This window comes from Acomys russatus, chromosome 4, assembly GCF_903995435.1.
Source record: "Acomys russatus chromosome 4, mAcoRus1.1, whole genome shotgun sequence".
NCBI classification, from domain to species: Eukaryota; Metazoa; Chordata; class Mammalia; order Rodentia; family Muridae; genus Acomys; species Acomys russatus.
This window is the reverse complement of record NC_067140.1, coordinates 83,980,319-83,998,023: the sequence shown is the minus strand read 5'-3', so window position 1 is coordinate 83,998,023 and position 17,705 is coordinate 83,980,319. Positions and strand designations below refer to the sequence as shown.

Genomic DNA, 17,705 nt, shown 5'->3' with positions numbered 1-17,705 from the left:
CGGCCATGGAATCCAGGAGTAATAAGGATTGGCTGCATCTTCAAAGCCAGTCACTGCAGTGCAAAGCAAGTGGAAGAGAACTCAGCTCTTCCCCACTGATCGTGAACAGCTGCTAGCAACTGGGAGCAGGACGTTCCAGATCAGAACTGTTTCCTTCATTTTCAAGACAGATGTGAATAATTCCATAAGAGCCGAATTTCAGATAGCTCAACTACGCTTCGTGGGAAAGAGTTATGTAACTCTAAAGTGCTCAACTGTCGGCAGTTAACAATTACAGTCATGTCTCCTGTGTGCATTGCATTGAAAATGCTCCCTCTTAGCTGATGCTTTCAAGCCTTAACACAAAAAAATAGAAACTGCAAACTTGCGCCTTGATGATGTCTATGTGTTTTTAAGTTTAGATGGGAATTCATATGGTAAAAGTGAAAGGGGGCCGCGGGGGGCCTCTGTGGTACGAGCGTGGGCATTAGTTTGGACCTGCAGCACCCATAGCAAAGGCAGGCACAAAGACGTATATCTGTTACCTTGGTGCTAGGAAGAGAGAGCAGGGGAGGGACAGGACAGGTAGATCTCACGTGATCACTGGCTGGCCAGCCTATAGTCTAGTGAGTTCTAGTTCAGTAAGAGACCTTGTCTCAAAAAACAAGATGGAGAAAACCCAGCCGGTGTCAACCTTTGGCCTCTGAATGCACATACACACACACACACACACACACACACACACACAGAGAGAGAGAGAGAGAGAGAGAGAGAGAGAGAGAGAGCAGTCTTTTTTCCAAATTTTTGTTTTTGTTTTTCAAGACAGGGTCTCTCTGTGTAGCCTTGGCTGTCCTGAACTCACTTTGTAGACCAGGATGGCCTCAAACTCACAGTGATCCCCAGCCTCTGCCTCCCGAATGCTGGGATTAAAGGCATGAGCCACCACCCCCCACCCCCAAATTTATTTTTGTAACATTAAATTGTATACCATTTCAGAAAGTCAAAGGGCTTAGAGAAAGTAAAGCCTTTCAACTCAGCAATTATAACTGTAGTTCAGAACCATCATCGTCAGACATCTTATTTTAAGCAAGGATGAGAAAGATCTTAGCATATAACACTTTTAAATGAATTCATTTTTATTTTATCTCTTAAATGTTTTGCCTTCATGTATTAAAGTATATTACATGTATGCAGTATTGAAAGATGTCACAAGAGGGCACCACACCCTCTGGAACTGGAGTTACAGCTGGCATGTGGGTATTGGGAACTGCACCCAGGTTTTCTGCAAGGGTAGTAAGTGCTCTCTTAATTGCAGAGCCTCCTCCCCACCCCATTAACTTGTCATCTTTGCTGTTTACTCACTTGCCACATTAAAAACAGTGAGTAGGGCTGGGGGCATAGCTCAGTTGCTAGGGTGTTTCCAAGCATTCGTGAAGCCCCAGGCTTGATCCTTAACATAGCATAAAGTTGTACAGTGTATGGTGGTGTGCACCACCAGCATGGGGGAAATAGAGAGAGGCAAGAGGAGCAGAAGTTCATGGTCACCCTGGGCTACATAGTAAGTCAGTCTGAGCTACACAACACCTTGTCTTAAAAAACAAAACAAAAAAAAACAACAAAAAAACCTCACCAATTAATTTCAAAACTTGGATCAATTTTATACCAACTAAAGACAATTACTAATATTTAATTTTATCTTTCTTAGTTTGTGGCTCTTGGTTTTATAGAACATTTTCTTTTCTTTCTTTTGAGACAAAGTATCACTATGTAGATCAGGCTACCCTGGAATTCATGGAGATTTGCTTATCTCTGCCTCCCGAGTACTGGGATTAAAGATGCATGCCGTCACACCCAGCTTGATAGAGTTATTTATTAAGGAAACTGTTAATTATATCTTTAAAGTTATCTTGATGGATATTTATAGCATGTGTGACTTAGTATGAAATGTTACATCTCCCCAACACACACACACACACACACACACACACACACACACACACACGCACACACACTCCCCCCATCCCCGCCACACAAATTCACCATTCCCACAAACTTATGTCGCTTTCAATGGCTTTTGAAAATTAATAAGAGACATTGCTAATTAATTTCTAGTTACAACTGCATTGCTTTAGTGATATAGACAAAAGGCCTTCTAATGCACTCCTTTTGTCGCTGCCTGCTAAAGCAAAGCACAGCGTTTTAGGAGTGTTGTGGCCTCAGGGGGCTTATATTCATTGTGCCGATTAAAATGGGAGGCTCACCCACTGTAGATGGCACCATTCCCCAGACAGGATACTGAACAATATGAGAAACAGAGGAAGAGGGAGAGAAGAAGCATTCATAGCAGCATAGCACTTAGTGTCTCTTTTCTGATTGTAGATACTGGGACCAGCTGTTGGAGCTCCTCCGCCTTAGCTTTCCCGCTGTGATACATTGCAACCTTGAATTGTGAGTCAGGATTCTTTTCTCCCTTAAGTTGCTTTTGCCAGAGTATTTTATCAAAGCAGAAGAGAAACTAAGACGGATGTTGTGGAAGAGAGAGCTGAAGTCCCCAGCTGACCCCTTAGGGTAGAAAAGGATACTAGAGGCAGATCTGTTTGTCCACCTCGGGTATCCAGACACACAACATGGTCAGCACTACCAGGGTGGATCAGGCTGTAGGGTGACTTCCTCTAACTTGCCTGTGGTGGTTGAAACTCTCTGAAAAAAAGAAAAAAGTTGAGTACCAAACTGGGCATGATAGCATACATCTTTACTCCTAGCACCTGGAAGGCAGAAGTTTGAGGCCAGCCTGGCCTATGTAGCAATTTCTAGGACACCCAAGACTACACTGAGAGACCTTAGCTTGAAAAAAAAAAAAAACAAATAAATAAGATTGAGTCCCTCCCATCAAGAAATAACATCTAACTCAGATGCTTGTAGGCTAGCTTTACTATTTGCTTCAGTGTAAAAGAGTGTAATACCATTTATTAGTTTTGAGGCTTGATTCTAAAAGGTGGCCCCAGTCTACCTGGAACTCTGGCAACATGCAGACAACCACATCCTCTACTCACATTGGTCATTCTCTGACCCCCTACTCTGTTAATAATGAGGATTTGCAGTGGGTTCAGTCCTGCCTCTGTGGACCATTTAATATGGATGGTGGGCCTTTAACCTTCTAGTTTATTCTTCTCTGTATTGACTCAGCCTGAGTGTCCATGTATCCTTAATGTTCATTGAATAGGATGTGCCCCGAGCCACTGAGATGTAGGTGCCACAGCTTGAGTCAGTATCTGTTGTTTAAAAAAAGAAAAGGAAATCCCAAATCGTTCCATTTTACCAATGAAGACTTAGGAGCCAGATGCTGGGGTGAAAACCTGCTAGCTCAGAGAGGTGGAGAAAGCACCCAGCTGACGTTCCTACTAAGTTCATGTCCCAGAGGAAAAAGTCAAAACCGATAGCCAAACGCTTGGTAGCTCAGCTGAGGGTACAGGAGGAAAAGGCCTGCTACTCACCCAATAGCCCAGGAGGAAATAGCCAAAAGATAAAAGCCAAGAGCTTGGTCTTCTTACTTACTCTTCTCTCAAAGTCTTTCCTTTCTACTTAATCTGTCATCTGGTTACTTGCTCCACCCTTTGACCTAGTGTTAAATTTATTATATCCTGCGTACAGAAAGCTCTTGGATTAAAATGTGTGTATGCTAGGGCTGGCTGAGCCACACCATAATCACCTGTTAGAAAGCTCTTGGATTAAGGTGTGTGTTAGGGCTGAACCATACCAAACAAGATACACTTCTTACAGTTCACAGTCTCAGGGTTCACAGTGGGATCAAAAACCCTGCCACAAGTATCCATCAAAGCTGACGTGTGAAATGTCTGGTCTTTGCAGTGTGCTTTGGGAGAATCTATTCTGGGTCCCTTTCAGCTAAAACTACAGAATTTAGAATGCTGAGCCCTACAATAGGGTAGAGTGGAGATCTGGACACCAGAGACTAATGGCAGAGGAATCGATATTTCTTGACTATCCTGCAAAGCTGTTCTTTCGAGCCAGGTTTGGGAATTGCTCTGATCCACATGCTGCTGCTACACATGAGTTGTGAGTTGGCTCACTCCACCAAATGCCCAACCGCCTCCTCTACAAATGCCAAGGTTGTCCACTTTTTGCTGTTTTTCTCTCTTCAATCCAACATCTACTGCCACCTCCAATTTCCTGGCTCCATCTACCCTCCTGCTCCAAACATACAAATCAGTTTTGTCCAAATGAGAATCACGTGCACAGGGCTTGTAAATAAAACTGTACACCAGGAGCTGGTAATCCCCTATGTCCTGTATTGCCGGGGTTGTATCTGGTTACACTGTGACATCAGCTTTAGTAACTTGTTTCCAGGAGTCTGAAGCCTCTTGTTTTGTTCTCTGAGGACAGACTTCATTGTCTTCTATCTGCTCTGCTTGCAAGTTCCCACAGTGCACTCATGAGCAGTTTTAAATCATCAGAAACTCTCGTTTGGCAATGATTCTATTTGCTGCGCCACCTCTGAGTTAGCACTGCCAAGCATAAATGGTCTAGACATTGTATTTAAAAAAAAAGAAAGAAAGAGAAAGAAAGAAAGAAAGAACTCCCTCTGGGACAGGCCTAGAAGTCATTGGCACTAGATTGCATCTCTCTATGGATATTAAGTAGATTAGAAGTCTTCCTGGCAGACAGGAATTTTGTGAAGATCCACCTACTGTGGCCAACATTATGTAAAGGATAAGAGAGTTCCCTGGCTCATAGCCATTTAATAGAATTTGGTCAATAAAAAGAGTGGATTATGCCTATATGAATGACATGCAATTCATTTGTAAGCAAGAGGACTAAACAGACAGTTGCAGTTTGGGGACTCTTAAAAACAGCTCTGAATTTATATTGGAGAAGATGATACATTTTAAACGTCTTGCTCTCAGAAAATAAAAATAGCTCTTTCGGCCAGCTGTTGCTCTTTTTCTGGGGGAGTTGAGAGGTGAGAAACCACAAGGTTTAAATGCTGCTGCATCTCTCTCTCCTCCCTCCCTTCTTTCCTCCCTCTGTATCTTTCCTTCTTTTTTTTTTTTTTTTTTTTTTAATTTAACATATCCTGGTATCCGTCTATCCATCGCCACGTCTCAGTCATGGCCAATGATCCTGATGCTGCGTATTTTAGGTTATCTCCTCTAAAAGCCACGGGTCATATTTTAATTCTGCTTTCCTCAAAACCTTGGAGTCCACCTTGGCAAAAGACCCCTCCTAAGGCCACGCCCCTTCTCCCTCCTCCCGGGCTGGGGGGACGGGCAGAGGCCGGATGGGGGCTGCGGCGACGACCTCCAGGTTTCTGCCCGGCCCTGCCCAGCAGCCATCTGGGAATTGTAGTTGTGGCCTCTGACACAGCAACCACTAAGGTGGAGTCGAGGACTGCAGATCCCGACAGGCCACGCGCGCCGCGCCTGCGTGTCAGCACCTGCTAGAGGGAGTGCTAAAGTCGCCCGGGTAGCGTTGCTAGTTGGCAGAGGGAGGCTTTGGCGGCGACATGGACAACGCTGGGAAAGAGCGAGAAGCGGTCCAGCTTATGGCGGAGGCCGAGAAGCGTGTGAAGGCTTCCCACTCCTTCCTCCGAGGGTTGTTCGGGTGAGTGCCAGAGGTCTTGCCCTTAGAGGTTTTGGTGCCCGATCCCCTGCCCAGCTGGCTGCCACCGCAGAGTACCCCGCGCAACTGCTTAGGGTTCCAGGGTTCCTGGGTTCCCAGTGGCCTTCGGAGCACATCCAGGTGACCCACGCTGCGTCTAGGGTCCCGCAGCCCCCAGGGGTTCGTCACATCCTTTGGGCTGTGCCTGGGAGGGTTTCCAGTCTGCACACGCTGCAAGTCCCAGAACCTTTCGGGGACCCCCAGACTTTGGGCACCCCTCACCAGCTCCCAGAAGACCCCTAGCTCTCAATCCTCAGGCACCCAGAACGCCTACGCGCCTTATGTGTCCCCCCACGCCCCTCGCGTCGCCCGTGGTCCGGTGCTGGTGTCATGGTCCCGCGCGGAGCTGCTCCCCCCCGCCCCGCCCCGGAGGAGCGCCACCCCTCCTGGAGGATCCGATTCTTTGATTTCCCCTGGTCAGGGTCTTAAAAAAAAAACGGGTAAGCTAGGACGATGAGGTCCTGAAATTCAGCCTGGGAGCTTGGCATCTGCTGGCGGTTTATGGGGAGCGCGAGGTGGGCTCCCCTATCCCGGGCACTTGCCCGCTGACCTCGGCCAATGGCCTTGAAATATTTCTTAGGTGGTGTGTTTTTCCTTTGCGAGAGCAATTTGTATAGGTTGCCCGGGCCTCCCATTTGCTGAACTGTCCCATTGCTTCTGTTTAAAGTCAGTATCTTTTGGAAGTCCTGTGATTTCCTATGATTCTTCCGTGCTGGAAGACTTTACCTTCTGAGCTTTCAAAAATCTTAACCTGCGTGAGAGCTCGTGGAAGAATTCTCCTCGGCTGTTGATTATGCGAATGATTCAGCTGTTTATGACAGCAGCAGAAATTACGTGTGTGCCTCATTTTCTTTTTTTTCCCACTTGAAAGTGAAAGGTCTGTACCAAAAACAGATTTTAATTATCAGAAAGGACTAGTGGTAACTTAACTGCTGCATCAGTTAATTTTACTTCTGTAAAAATTCAGTCTGGACAACTGTTTCTGAATACACACCCAATGAGCCTTGGCTTTTTTTTTTTTTTTTAACTTCATTCGTTTGATTACTAATTCTATTAACTATTATGTTTTCATCTCCAGGAAATGCTCAGGGTCACTTTGATACAGTGCATGGTAGCATGGTCTGCCAAGGTATAGAAGAAAAGACTTATCCTTGGAGACCTCTAAGGGCATTTGTCACTGCTAGGTCCTAAATTTCTCTTGTATATGCAGCTTGAAACCATGGCTGGAAGTTACGGGTACCGTTTCCTCTTTAAAAGGGACAAGGGGCATTCAGGTGCCAGGGACTAATTCTTGTCTGTGAATCACACAAGATTCATCAAATTCGTGTGAAATTTAGTGGCACAGTACCTCACCTTGGGAGACGACGATGTTAATGCATGGTCAGAAAGTGCTTCCCTGAGCCAGCTGTGGACATTGCTTTTGGTCAAGAGGCACAATGCTTTGAGGAAACTAGGTCAAATCTTGAGGCACTTACTAGGAAGAAACATCTTTTTGGCTGTTGCTGCCCTGTCAGTGACAGGCCATGTAGAAGACCTTTGTTTTCCATCGTTGACACTCAGTTTGCATAGAGTCACTGCATCCTACTCAGGTAGCTGAAACGGGTTACTTTTGATGCTTTGGTTTCTTCTGCTGTAACAGTGTGTCTCATGATTAGTGATCACTGAGTTTATGCTTGTAAAATACTTAGACCTATGGATGCTGGAAATGGCTGTGAGATGATTTTCCACACATTCATCAAAGCTGTCAACTCCTTACCACGGAAGTGTAGGGACAGACGGATTGAGCTTTGCAGGATTTCAGTGTGGGTCCCTAGTCATAATGAGTAAATACCTCAAGACTTTTAGCCAGGTCAAGTGTCCTTCGTACTATGTGGACTGGGAGGTTTCCAGTGACATTGGATCCTGGAAAGCTCAGAGGGGGAAGACCATGTAGAGCATCACAGTGCTATATAGTAGCTGTAAGTACGTAAGTATTTGAAACTCCCAAACCAGACCTGTTTCTCTTTGAGTTACAATGGGAAGACTAAGGTTTTGTATCAGTTTTAGATGTTTCAGGTACTACCGGTGTGACATTCGTGCTCTGTCATCACCCTACATGTCGCCCTGCCCACCTCCCTTCGGTTTTTGTCCCTCATTATGATAGTGTCATCTATACCCATGTGAGACTCTGGAGTTAACAGAATTAGTAACGGCAAGTGTCATCAGAGTTCCTGTTTAAGAGATGGACAGTTGGCAGTTTTGAGGATGTGGCAGACATTTAAAAAAGGCATTTGGCTTATTGCAGATGTTTCACGTCACCGGCTGTTAATCTCCTAACTGCAGATTAAAGCCTAGCTTGACTTTATCTCCTGGATGCTATACACTGCTTTTGTGGCAACACTATGTTCTCAGTATTATTCCATAAGTCTACTTTTCTGTTGTTGCTTTAGATGGCACTATGCATGAATATTCACAAGAATGGGTCCATTGGATGTTCCTTCAGCTTGGTAGCTGGAGGTTGTATATGTGTGTGTGCGGCACATCAGTGCATTTTTCCCCAGCAAAGCCCCCTGCATCTTCCCTACAGGGAAACAGTTGAGGAAGGATGCGGACATGTTTGCAGCCAATGTTACTTCTGTTTGGTTTTCTGTCCCAGTTAACGAGTGATGTTTCTTTTCTCTGTAGCTGTGGACCCAGATTAATTCTCACTTTTTCTTTCTTTTTTATTTTTTATTTATTTTTTATTTTTGAGACAGGGTTTCTCTGTGTAGCCTTGGCTCTCCTGGACTCGCTTTGTAGACCAGCTGTCCTCGAACTCTAAGCGATCCGCCTGCTCTGCCTCCCGAGTGCTGGGATTAAAGGCATGTGCCACTACTGCCCGGCTAATTCTCACTTTTTCTGAAGAGCACAGTGTAAAACCACCACTGGGGGGGGTGGGGAACAAATTTTCACTTAGTGAGTTGCCAGAGAGGAACTGCAGAAATTTGTAGTTAATTTCAAAGTCTAATTTAGAATCTCAGTGAACTGTTAAAGCGATCTTAAGCTGACCAGACTGCCAGTCGGCTACTTTCACATTGCAAAGACCTGCTTGCTGTCTTCATTTTGTTGCTAGGGGGGCATGGATTGAGGGTGTCTTGCACAGTGGACATGAAGAAAAACATACTTAGGGGATGATGGGAAAATGTTTCTTAGCTCCATTTGTTTGTTTGTTCGCATTGCAGTGCCGGGATGCAACCCCAGGCCTTGGACATGCTAGGCAAGCATTTTTCCTGTCACTGAGCTATATTTCCAGCCCCCTGATGGTTCCTTTGCAGTGTTCCTCAACATCAGGGCTAATTTAAAGAGCTATATATATTTGGTGGATTGGTGTAATCTAATGAAGAATCCTTTTGGGTTATTGCAACTAATAATGAGTCTACTTAATATCTGTGAAAATTCAGATATTGTAGGCCTACGTCCATATGGTTTACTTGTTTTTATTTCCGTGAAGATTCTGTTTCCATATTTAGCACAGTTAGGCGATAGCTTTGAGAACATTTACGTCTTTCTCGGTTACGATTATACTATTAAATGTGGATTCAACTTTTTAAAAGTCATTAATCAGCTGGATGTGGTGGCACACACCTTTAATCCCAGCACTAGAGAAGCAGAGGCAGGTAGATTTCTGTGAGTTTGAGGCCAGCCTGGTGTACATGGTAAGTCCCAGGACATGTAGGGCTATGTTGAGAAATGTGCTCGCTCATGCCTTTAAAGCCAGCAGTCAAGAGGCTGAAGCGAGAAGGTCCTGCATTTTGTACCAGCCCATCTCAAAAACAAGACAGTAAATGTGGACTCGGTTATTTACAGTGACATAGGTTACAGTGTAGGGAGCATGGGAGTATATGTGTATGTTTCTTATAATGAAACAACTAACATATAGATAATTGTGTGTATATATAAGAGAAATAATAATACATGGCATTTAAATCTGGGATTCTAGGATTTTGTATTTTTATTTCCTCAAATAGTTATTTCTGAGAACCACTCCTGAGTAGCTGTAAATAATATTGCCCCCATCTTGGCTGATTGTTTATGTCAGCGTGACACAAGCAAGCATTATCTGGGAAGATAAATTGCAGTTGCTAAAATGTCTCCCTAGATTGCCCTGTAGGCAAGTCTGTAGGCATTTTCTTGATTTCACCCTTGAGTGGAGTGGGAGGGCCATAAGTTAGATAAGAAGCAGGCTGAGAAGGCCACAAGGAGCAAGCCAGTAACCTGCAGTCTTCCGTGGCTTTTGCTTTAGTTTCTGCCTCCAGGTTCCTGCCTGGCTTCTTTCAGTGGACTGTGACTGGGACATGTGAGCCAAAATAAACCTTTCCCTTCCCAAGTATCACAACAATGTCACCCTAAGTAAGATGTCCCCAAAGTGGCCTTTTTGAAATATCAAGAAAATTGGGGGGTAAAGCAAAGAGTGTCCATGTCATCAGACCACAGCGTCATCCTACTTAAAGGAGACCTTACACCCGGTTATACCTTCATAACTGTGTTTATTTGATTGATGATAAAATTAGCACTACATTCAAAAATGTCAGCAACTCACACGGTTTCATAGGAAGTTGAAACTTGGATTTAGAATTTCAGAATGTTAATGTTGGGGGTTGGTTTGGTGCTATGTGCTCTAATGCTAATTACCAGCCCCCAAACTGTGGTTACTGCCCAGAAGAGCACGTTCTCATGTGCACCCGTCCTTGTGTAAATCTTGCTCTACCTAATTTAGAGTTGATTGCTGAGGCTTGTTGGGATTTGGCAGAAGAGAGGGAGACAGAGTTTGAGGTTCCCAGGGCTGGCGTCTGGAGGCCACAAGGCAGGGGGAGAGAGAGGGAAGGACAGAAGGCGGACTGGGAGGACGCAGCCTGGTGGAGCAGATCCAGCCCAGAAAGGACAGCTTATGGCAAGTAACAGGTTGTGTACCTGAGAGACAGCTAAATAACTTAGAGGTTGAAATCTGCCCAACCCCAGTGCTTAAGCTTGTAAAATAAATCATAGTCTCTGTGTCAGTTGTTTTGGAAGCTAGTGGAGGGTTTAAAGAAAACTGTTGCTTTATTAGATAAACTCTTACATGTTAACTTTTTTGTTTTCAAGTAGAACTTATCAAAACAATTAAAACCTTGAAATGTACTTAATACTGTTTGAATTAAGGCATGCTTCTCATGGTAGGGAATTCCTGCTTTGCTGGGTACTTTTATCATGGGCCACTGTTTGGAAAGCTTTATCAATAGCTGTAGAGATAAAAAGTATTTTTCTCCTTCAAATTATTAATTTGTTGATTAGTGGGTGGGTTTCTGTTGAACTATCCTTGCATTCTTAGATTTGAGGTAGTGTCTTATTGTAGCCCAGGCTGGTCTCAAATTTGTGATCAATCTTCCTGAACCACCCAGAGTTAAAGTAACAGACTCTGTTCAGTTTTTTTCTTTCCTTTTTTTAACAAGCTCTGTTGGGTTCTGTTTTTACACATTTTTATTAGGAATTGCTTAACTTAGGATTCTTTGTGTATAGCCTTTATCAGGTTCAAATGTTGATGCTGCAGGTGCCTCTGAAAAGAATTTAGGTGTTTCTTTCTTACTATTTTTTTTTTTTTTTTATGAAGTGTGTAGCTACACTTTTAGTGAGACTATTGGGTTTCCGAATGTGTATTTTCATTTTTCTTTGTTTGTTTTCAGTGTGTGTGCTATGTGTGCACACACGCAGAGGCCAGAGGAGAATGGCAAATATCCTTCCCCTGACATTTCTGCCTGATTCTCTTGAGAAATGGGTGTACATCGCACTGAATCTGGACCAAGACGCGCGCGCACACACACACACACATGCACACACACACACCCCCACCAGCAGCCCTATCCCCTCTCCTGCACAGTGCTGGGATTATGAGTGTGTCTGTTGACACTTCCAACTTTTCTACACAAACACACCAACATCTCTTTTGTTTTGTTTTGTTTTTGAATTTGCAATGTTTAGATATACTATTTGTATTAAAGTCAATTTTAGTAAATTATATTTTCTCATAAAATCATTCATTTCTAAAGTTTAAAAATTGATTTGCAAAAAAAAATTGATTTGCAGAGTTTTCCGATGCCTTTTATGTTTTCCAAAAACATTCTGTTTTGGTGTTTTTTCTTTGCTTCTTGCTACTTAATTTTGTATTATGCTCCACCTCCTTTTTCCCTTGGGTTGTTTTGTTTTTTTTTTGATCCTTCATTCTCCACTGCTGGCTTGTCTTCTGCCTTATTTCTGGTTTTACCTTTATTACTTTCTGATTTTCCTTATCATTTATTTTTCCCTCTGGCTCCTTTTTTTGCAAGGAGTATTAGTTTGCTGTCTCTATTTTACTTACCTGAATCTGGTTCAGGTGTGAATCTTTAAACCACTTTAATTGCGTGTGTAGGGCCTGCTTCTGTCTTGTTCATTTGCTCTTTGACCTAGGAGTTGTTTGGGTGCCTTCGAGAGGGAAGAGCCGTTCTGTGTGTATCTGTTAAGTGTCTGTCTTATTGCCTTATGATTAGAAAGCCAGCTTTTCTCTGCTATTATTAGTGTTCATGAATGGTCCTTGTGAGCACAGATGAAGGTGGGAGCTTGCTCCTCGGTTTGATAGAGAGCCGTACTGTCTAGCTGCTGACTATGTAATAAGGACTGGACTTGTGTCTATCTATTTGATCTGCCTGGGACTGAGAGAAGTGTGTTAATGTCTTCTCTCCCTGCGTTTCTGTGGCTCTCCTGTAGTCTCCGCTTTAAGAAGGTGACTTGCTTCATAAAAGATACTCACAGATAATACAACTTTAGCTTTAGTATTATAGAGTGAACTTATTTTGTCTTCTGTGATGCTTTTTGAGTCCAAATTCTACCGTGTCCCTCCAGAGTACTAGGATACAGGTCCGTGTTTTCCACTGTGTGCATTTCCTGCACTGGAACTGTGTATTATATAAGGAAGATTACGCGTTTATCCAGTGGCCATGTGCCCAGTGTAATCCCGTTCCGCTTCCCCAGGAGCCTGTGGTGGCTTCATGGCCGACTCTGGGGACCTTAAATAGAAAGGACATACACTCCCTCCTGGAAATGCAGGGCTACCCAGTGCTTCTGCTGAATCTTTATCTCTTGAGAAATTAAGAAGGGGGCATCCCAGGGTAGAGAAGCCCTTCAGAAAGGATCAACATCACAGCCCACCTGCAGAAGCCGTGGCAGGATGTCAGGGCTATTTGAGGTTGGGACACAGCTAATCAGAGTTAGCTGATGTGTGCTGGTTTTGTTGTTTTATTTTTAAGACAAGTCTTACTGAATAGCTCTCACTGGCCTAGAACTCATTTATGTAGACCAAGCTGGCTTCAAACTTCTGGTGCATTTTTAAAACTTAAAAAAAAAAAATCTTATTTGTTTATTTTACACATATAAGTGTTTAGCCTGCATGTATGTCTGCACCACATGTGTGCCTGGTGCAAAGGAGGCCAGAAGAGGATGTTCTGGAACTGGAATTACAGGCAATCATGAGCCACCTTACAGGTGCTGGGAATTGAACCTGGGCCCTCTGTAAGAGCAGCCGAGGCAGCTTTCCAGCTCACTGGTGCATTTCTGGCTCAATATCCTAAGCCTTTCAGAAGAGTCTCATATTAGCTCCGACTTCTGTGGCTCTGTTCTGTGAGCAAACCTGAAAGTGATACTGATGTGACTGGTTGTAAACTGTTGGAGCACTTTGATATATTTACTATTTTATATTTTATCTGGTACTTTTTGTGATCTCTTTTTTTATCTGGAAATGTTCATAATTCAGCTGTTACATTCACGACACAAAGCTTTTAAAAATAGTCGCTCTCTGTGCCTTACTCAGGCCTCTGTTATTTCATTTGTTCTGGAAAACATCGTGTGCACCTTCTCCTTCCTCCATTGTCCACTTTCGTTGGTTTGGTGTGGCGTTTTTGCTATTTGTATTTAGAGAAAAATATCCCCGTGCATTTTAGTTTGTTTAACCTTTCTCATTATGTCCTTTAGTCTTAGATCTGTAATAAATGTATCCAATGCTGCCTGCCCCATGACATTCTCTGGTCCCCTCTTAGTCTTCCTGAAGTTTGGTTCGTGTCAGTTGATGGATAACTTGACTAGCTGTTTGATAGCAGTGTGATTTTCTTCCCTTTTTGAGTTCTTGGAAAATGCCCACTTGTGTCAGCTGTGTATGCTAGAACAAAAATCCACTCCTAACTTGATTTCTTAGGTTTGTAAGCACCTTTGCCTTTTGATGTAGGAGCCAAGAGATTTCTTTTACTTATAGAATTGGATAGTTTATCAGGATTTCTCAGTGGACCTTAGTAGAGAGATGGTTGGCCAGTTCAGTGTTTAGATTCAGGTGATCTTTGTGTCCTGGGAATTTTTCTGAGGTACTGGGTAAAGTGCTTGTTTTCTCCTCCCTCTTTGGAGGACTCTGAGTACATGGAACCAGTCTCCTGACGGCCTGCCCCTGAGTTCAGCAGGGCTTGCCCTTGGCCCTGCTAAGGAGCAGCAAGGAATGAAGAAAGGACAGACAGGCCTCCAGGAAAGGTGCGGTCAGGTGAGCTGTCCTTGCTCTGATGGGGAGTACCAACTAGACAGCCGTCCAGAACCTCAGTGTAATTGTTACTTACAGCACATGGCAGGGGGTTTGCTAGTCTTGGTAGGAGGTCTCTGTGGGTGACCGTCTTAGGCTGTAGGAAGGAGGTCTCTGTGGGTGACCGTCTCAGGCTGTAGGAAGGCTTTCTTTGCCAGTTCCCTGGATCAGAGATGTTGGATCCTTGACACGGCCAAGCCCACGTCAACAGTACGCATCCACCCAGGACTTCATCTGCTCATTACACATTCACTCAAGGCGTCCTTGGCTCCCACAGCCAGCAGCAGGAGTGGTGGCTGCACAGGCTTCTGTGGGAGGACAGGAGGGATGTGGAGCCTTGCTCCTGTAGAGCTGGGTACAGTATCTGGAAGGAGTGGCACTGTGGAGCAGTCCTTAGGGTCCCTTTCCCTTGGGAAAACTAGAACAGATCTGCACTGCTAGCCTTCTTTCCTTGCTCTGCCACCTGGTAAGGAGTTTCCTCCCTTCCCCAAAGGCAGCCTTCTAGAGACTGGCTCTGTCCAAGGCACTAGGTTTCAGTGTCCTGACCTGACCTGACCTTTCAGGTTTTATGTCTGGCCTTGGAATTCCTGGGTCAGGTAGGGCTTCCTGCTGAGGAATGTGGTCTCTGAATCTTGGCTCTTTGGCCTACAGATCCGCTCCTGACTCCTGCAGGAGCTGTCCACACTGGCTTTGTTTCTCCCCAGCTTCATTTCAGTGGAGGTTTACTATATACAAGGTATGTTTGTAAGTTTGTATTTAGGCAACATTATCCTTTGGGGATTACAGCTGCTATTTTATATTTTATAAAGATTGAAAATCAGTTCAACAATTGCATTTGTATAAAGGCTCAGCTGTAATTCACTATATAGATGAGACTGGCATTAAATTCACACTTATGCTTCTGCCTCCTGAGTGCTGGGGTTAAAGGCATGTGCCATCACACCTGGCAAAAATGCACTTAAAACACCACCAGTCAGGTCAGGTTGTGTGTAACTGGTTTGTATGCTGTTCTTCACTTTGTTAGATATTTTCCTATCTTGAGTCTGATCTGTTGTTGGCTCTTGTTGGTGCCTACTCTGCCTATCAAGGGGGAACTTCAGAACATTGCCAGAAGCCCAGTTAGCCTTCCCTGTCACGCATTCCTGTCCCATTACCTTTAATCAGGAAATTAAACCCAACTAATACTTTTATTAGCCAGTTGTTAAGCATGGAGTGATCTGTTTGAGAATCCATGTTGTCCGAGCTCCACTTAAATACGCAGAAAGGTCTCAGGAAGTTGAATCTAAATGCAGGGAGAGAGCTTTGGGGAGTTAATTTGTTGGCACATGCTAGTGCCCAACCCGGCTGCTTCTCTTTATCTCTTGGCCTGACTGCTCTGTGATAGGGCTGTGTGTGGCCTTATCTACAGGTGGTCTGAGCAAGACCCCGCCCAGACTTTAGTTCTTCCTGCTGAACGCTGAACCCTGTCATCACTTTTGATTGCTGCCTCCCCTCTACCCCTGCCTTTGGCGTTAAGACGTCACATTTGCATTCTGAAGAGTGTCTCCCTCCTGCTACATTTCTAATAAACATTTCAATATATGTTAACTGTGTAGTACAGACCAGAGTAGTTATTCTAACGATCATTCTGAAAACTAATTCTCTAATCTCTCTGGGGCCTGCTCAGCATCCTCTCATGTGGCTATTTTGAAATGTCAACAGTATTTATCCTGCTGTGCTGACTGTTCACCCACACCCTCTTCTTCATCCTCTCTGCCCTCTCCTGCCCCATAACCTTCCCATGCCTTGGAAACTACAAGCCTATTCTGTACTTCTGTTTCAGTCAGGTTCTCTGCAGCACCAGAAGCTAGGGACAAAAATCAGAATTTATTAAGTGACCTTTAAAAATAGTAATAACAGCTGAGTGTGGTGGTGCAGGCTTTTAATCCCAGCACTCAGGGAAACAGAGGCAGGTGAAAACACTGAAGTCACACCGAGCTGCTTGAGGCTGCTTCCCAAACATTAAGAGTCACCCCACAGTAGTCGTCTCTGGTTTTATTGGTGAATAGCCCATCTTTCTGATATCCTCATTATAACTCAGGTTTCACCTTCATAGCTTCTCAGAGCCTTCTTGCCAGGAATCTAGCCATAAGCTGCCTTGTTGCAGCATATTCTGAGACCTTAGTGCAAGCTCCTGTGACCCCGTTACTTGCATTTTTCATGCCTCCAAAACCATTGTCATGTCGACAGGTGCCAGATTCTGTCAGTGTGAGAATTAGCCTGCCCCCTTGGACCATTTCTGCCATGGTCTATGCATAGGAGAACACTTCTGTATGTGGGTCTCTTAGCACAAGATGCCCTGCAGGTTCTCTGTCAAAGCCTCTCACCTCCTCTTCCCTCTCCTCTCTTCCCCTCCCCTCTCCTCTTCTACCCACCTCGTCTTTCTTTCTAAGACAAGGTACCGTGTAGCCCACAATGGCCTTGAGGCTGTGGTGGCATGCATCTGTAATCCCAGCACTCCTATGAGTTGGGTGTGGGATGCAGACATGAAAGAAGAGAACCAGTCGGAAGCTCTCAGGCCAGCAAGCCTGGAGCATGCAGCCTAGCAGCAAACATAAGAGAGATCCCACTTCAGCGAGGTGAAAGGGGAGAGCCAATGCCTGAAAGTTGTCCTCCGACCACTACACACTCACCTACACTCTCATACACACAATACACATGTAATAAAATTATTTTATTAAAGTTTTATTGTAAAGCACCTGTGGGTGGGTGGGTGGGTGGGAATGTGCAGCAAGATGCGCTAGACCTAAAAGGTCTATAAATCTCAGTAAACTTTTATACAGAATAAAAGATAATTTTAAAACACGGGTTTTAAAAACACATTTGGGATTTCTTGGTATGTGTGGACATACCTACCCCCACCCCCAGGCACTTTTCTTATTCTAGTCAGTGTCTGGTTTCTCTTTCTTGGCACTGGTCTCTTACACACTTGCAGCTACTTTCCCTAAGCCCGTGTTATCCACAGCTTTTATTCTTTTGTTTGTTTGTGTGTAGCCCTGGCCTTTTTGGAACTTGGTCTGTAGATCAGGCTGGCCTGGAACTAACAGATCTACCCGCCTTTGCCTCCCTAAGTGCTGGGATGAAAGTTGTGCGCTACCACTGCTACTGCCACCACCACCCAGCTGCCTACAGCTTTTTAAAAATTAATTAATTAATTTTGCCTATGGCTTTTAAACTGCTCATATTCCTTTCTATTAGAAAGTATTTTTATTTCTTTCTGCTCTACTTCCCACCTAAATCTGGTTGAGAGCATCAAGCAGTAACCATTCTATAGCCTGGATGCTATTGTGTCTTGGAATTCTACAAAGTACATAGTCCATTACTTTTTAATTCACCCTCACTCGAGTTTTCTGGACAGGGGCAGAACACAGCCAGATTCTTTGCCAGAATATGCCACAAATAGCCCTGTTCCTGGTGGAGTCCTTGT

At 44.3% G+C, this 17,705-nt stretch overlaps 1 protein-coding gene across 1 annotated transcript in view; it reads left to right on the top strand.

Moving 5' to 3' along the window:
• Positions 1-5,488: 5,488 nt before the first annotated feature.
• Napb (NSF attachment protein beta) overlaps positions 5,489-17,705 on the top strand; it is a 44,152-nt gene continuing 31,935 nt past the window's right edge. Inside the window, exon 1 of the mRNA XM_051144794.1 lies at positions 5,489-5,598. Coding sequence (XP_051000751.1) covers positions 5,501-5,598 — 98 coding nt within the window. The 5' untranslated portion in view covers positions 5,489-5,500. The remainder of the gene's footprint in view (positions 5,599-17,705) is intronic.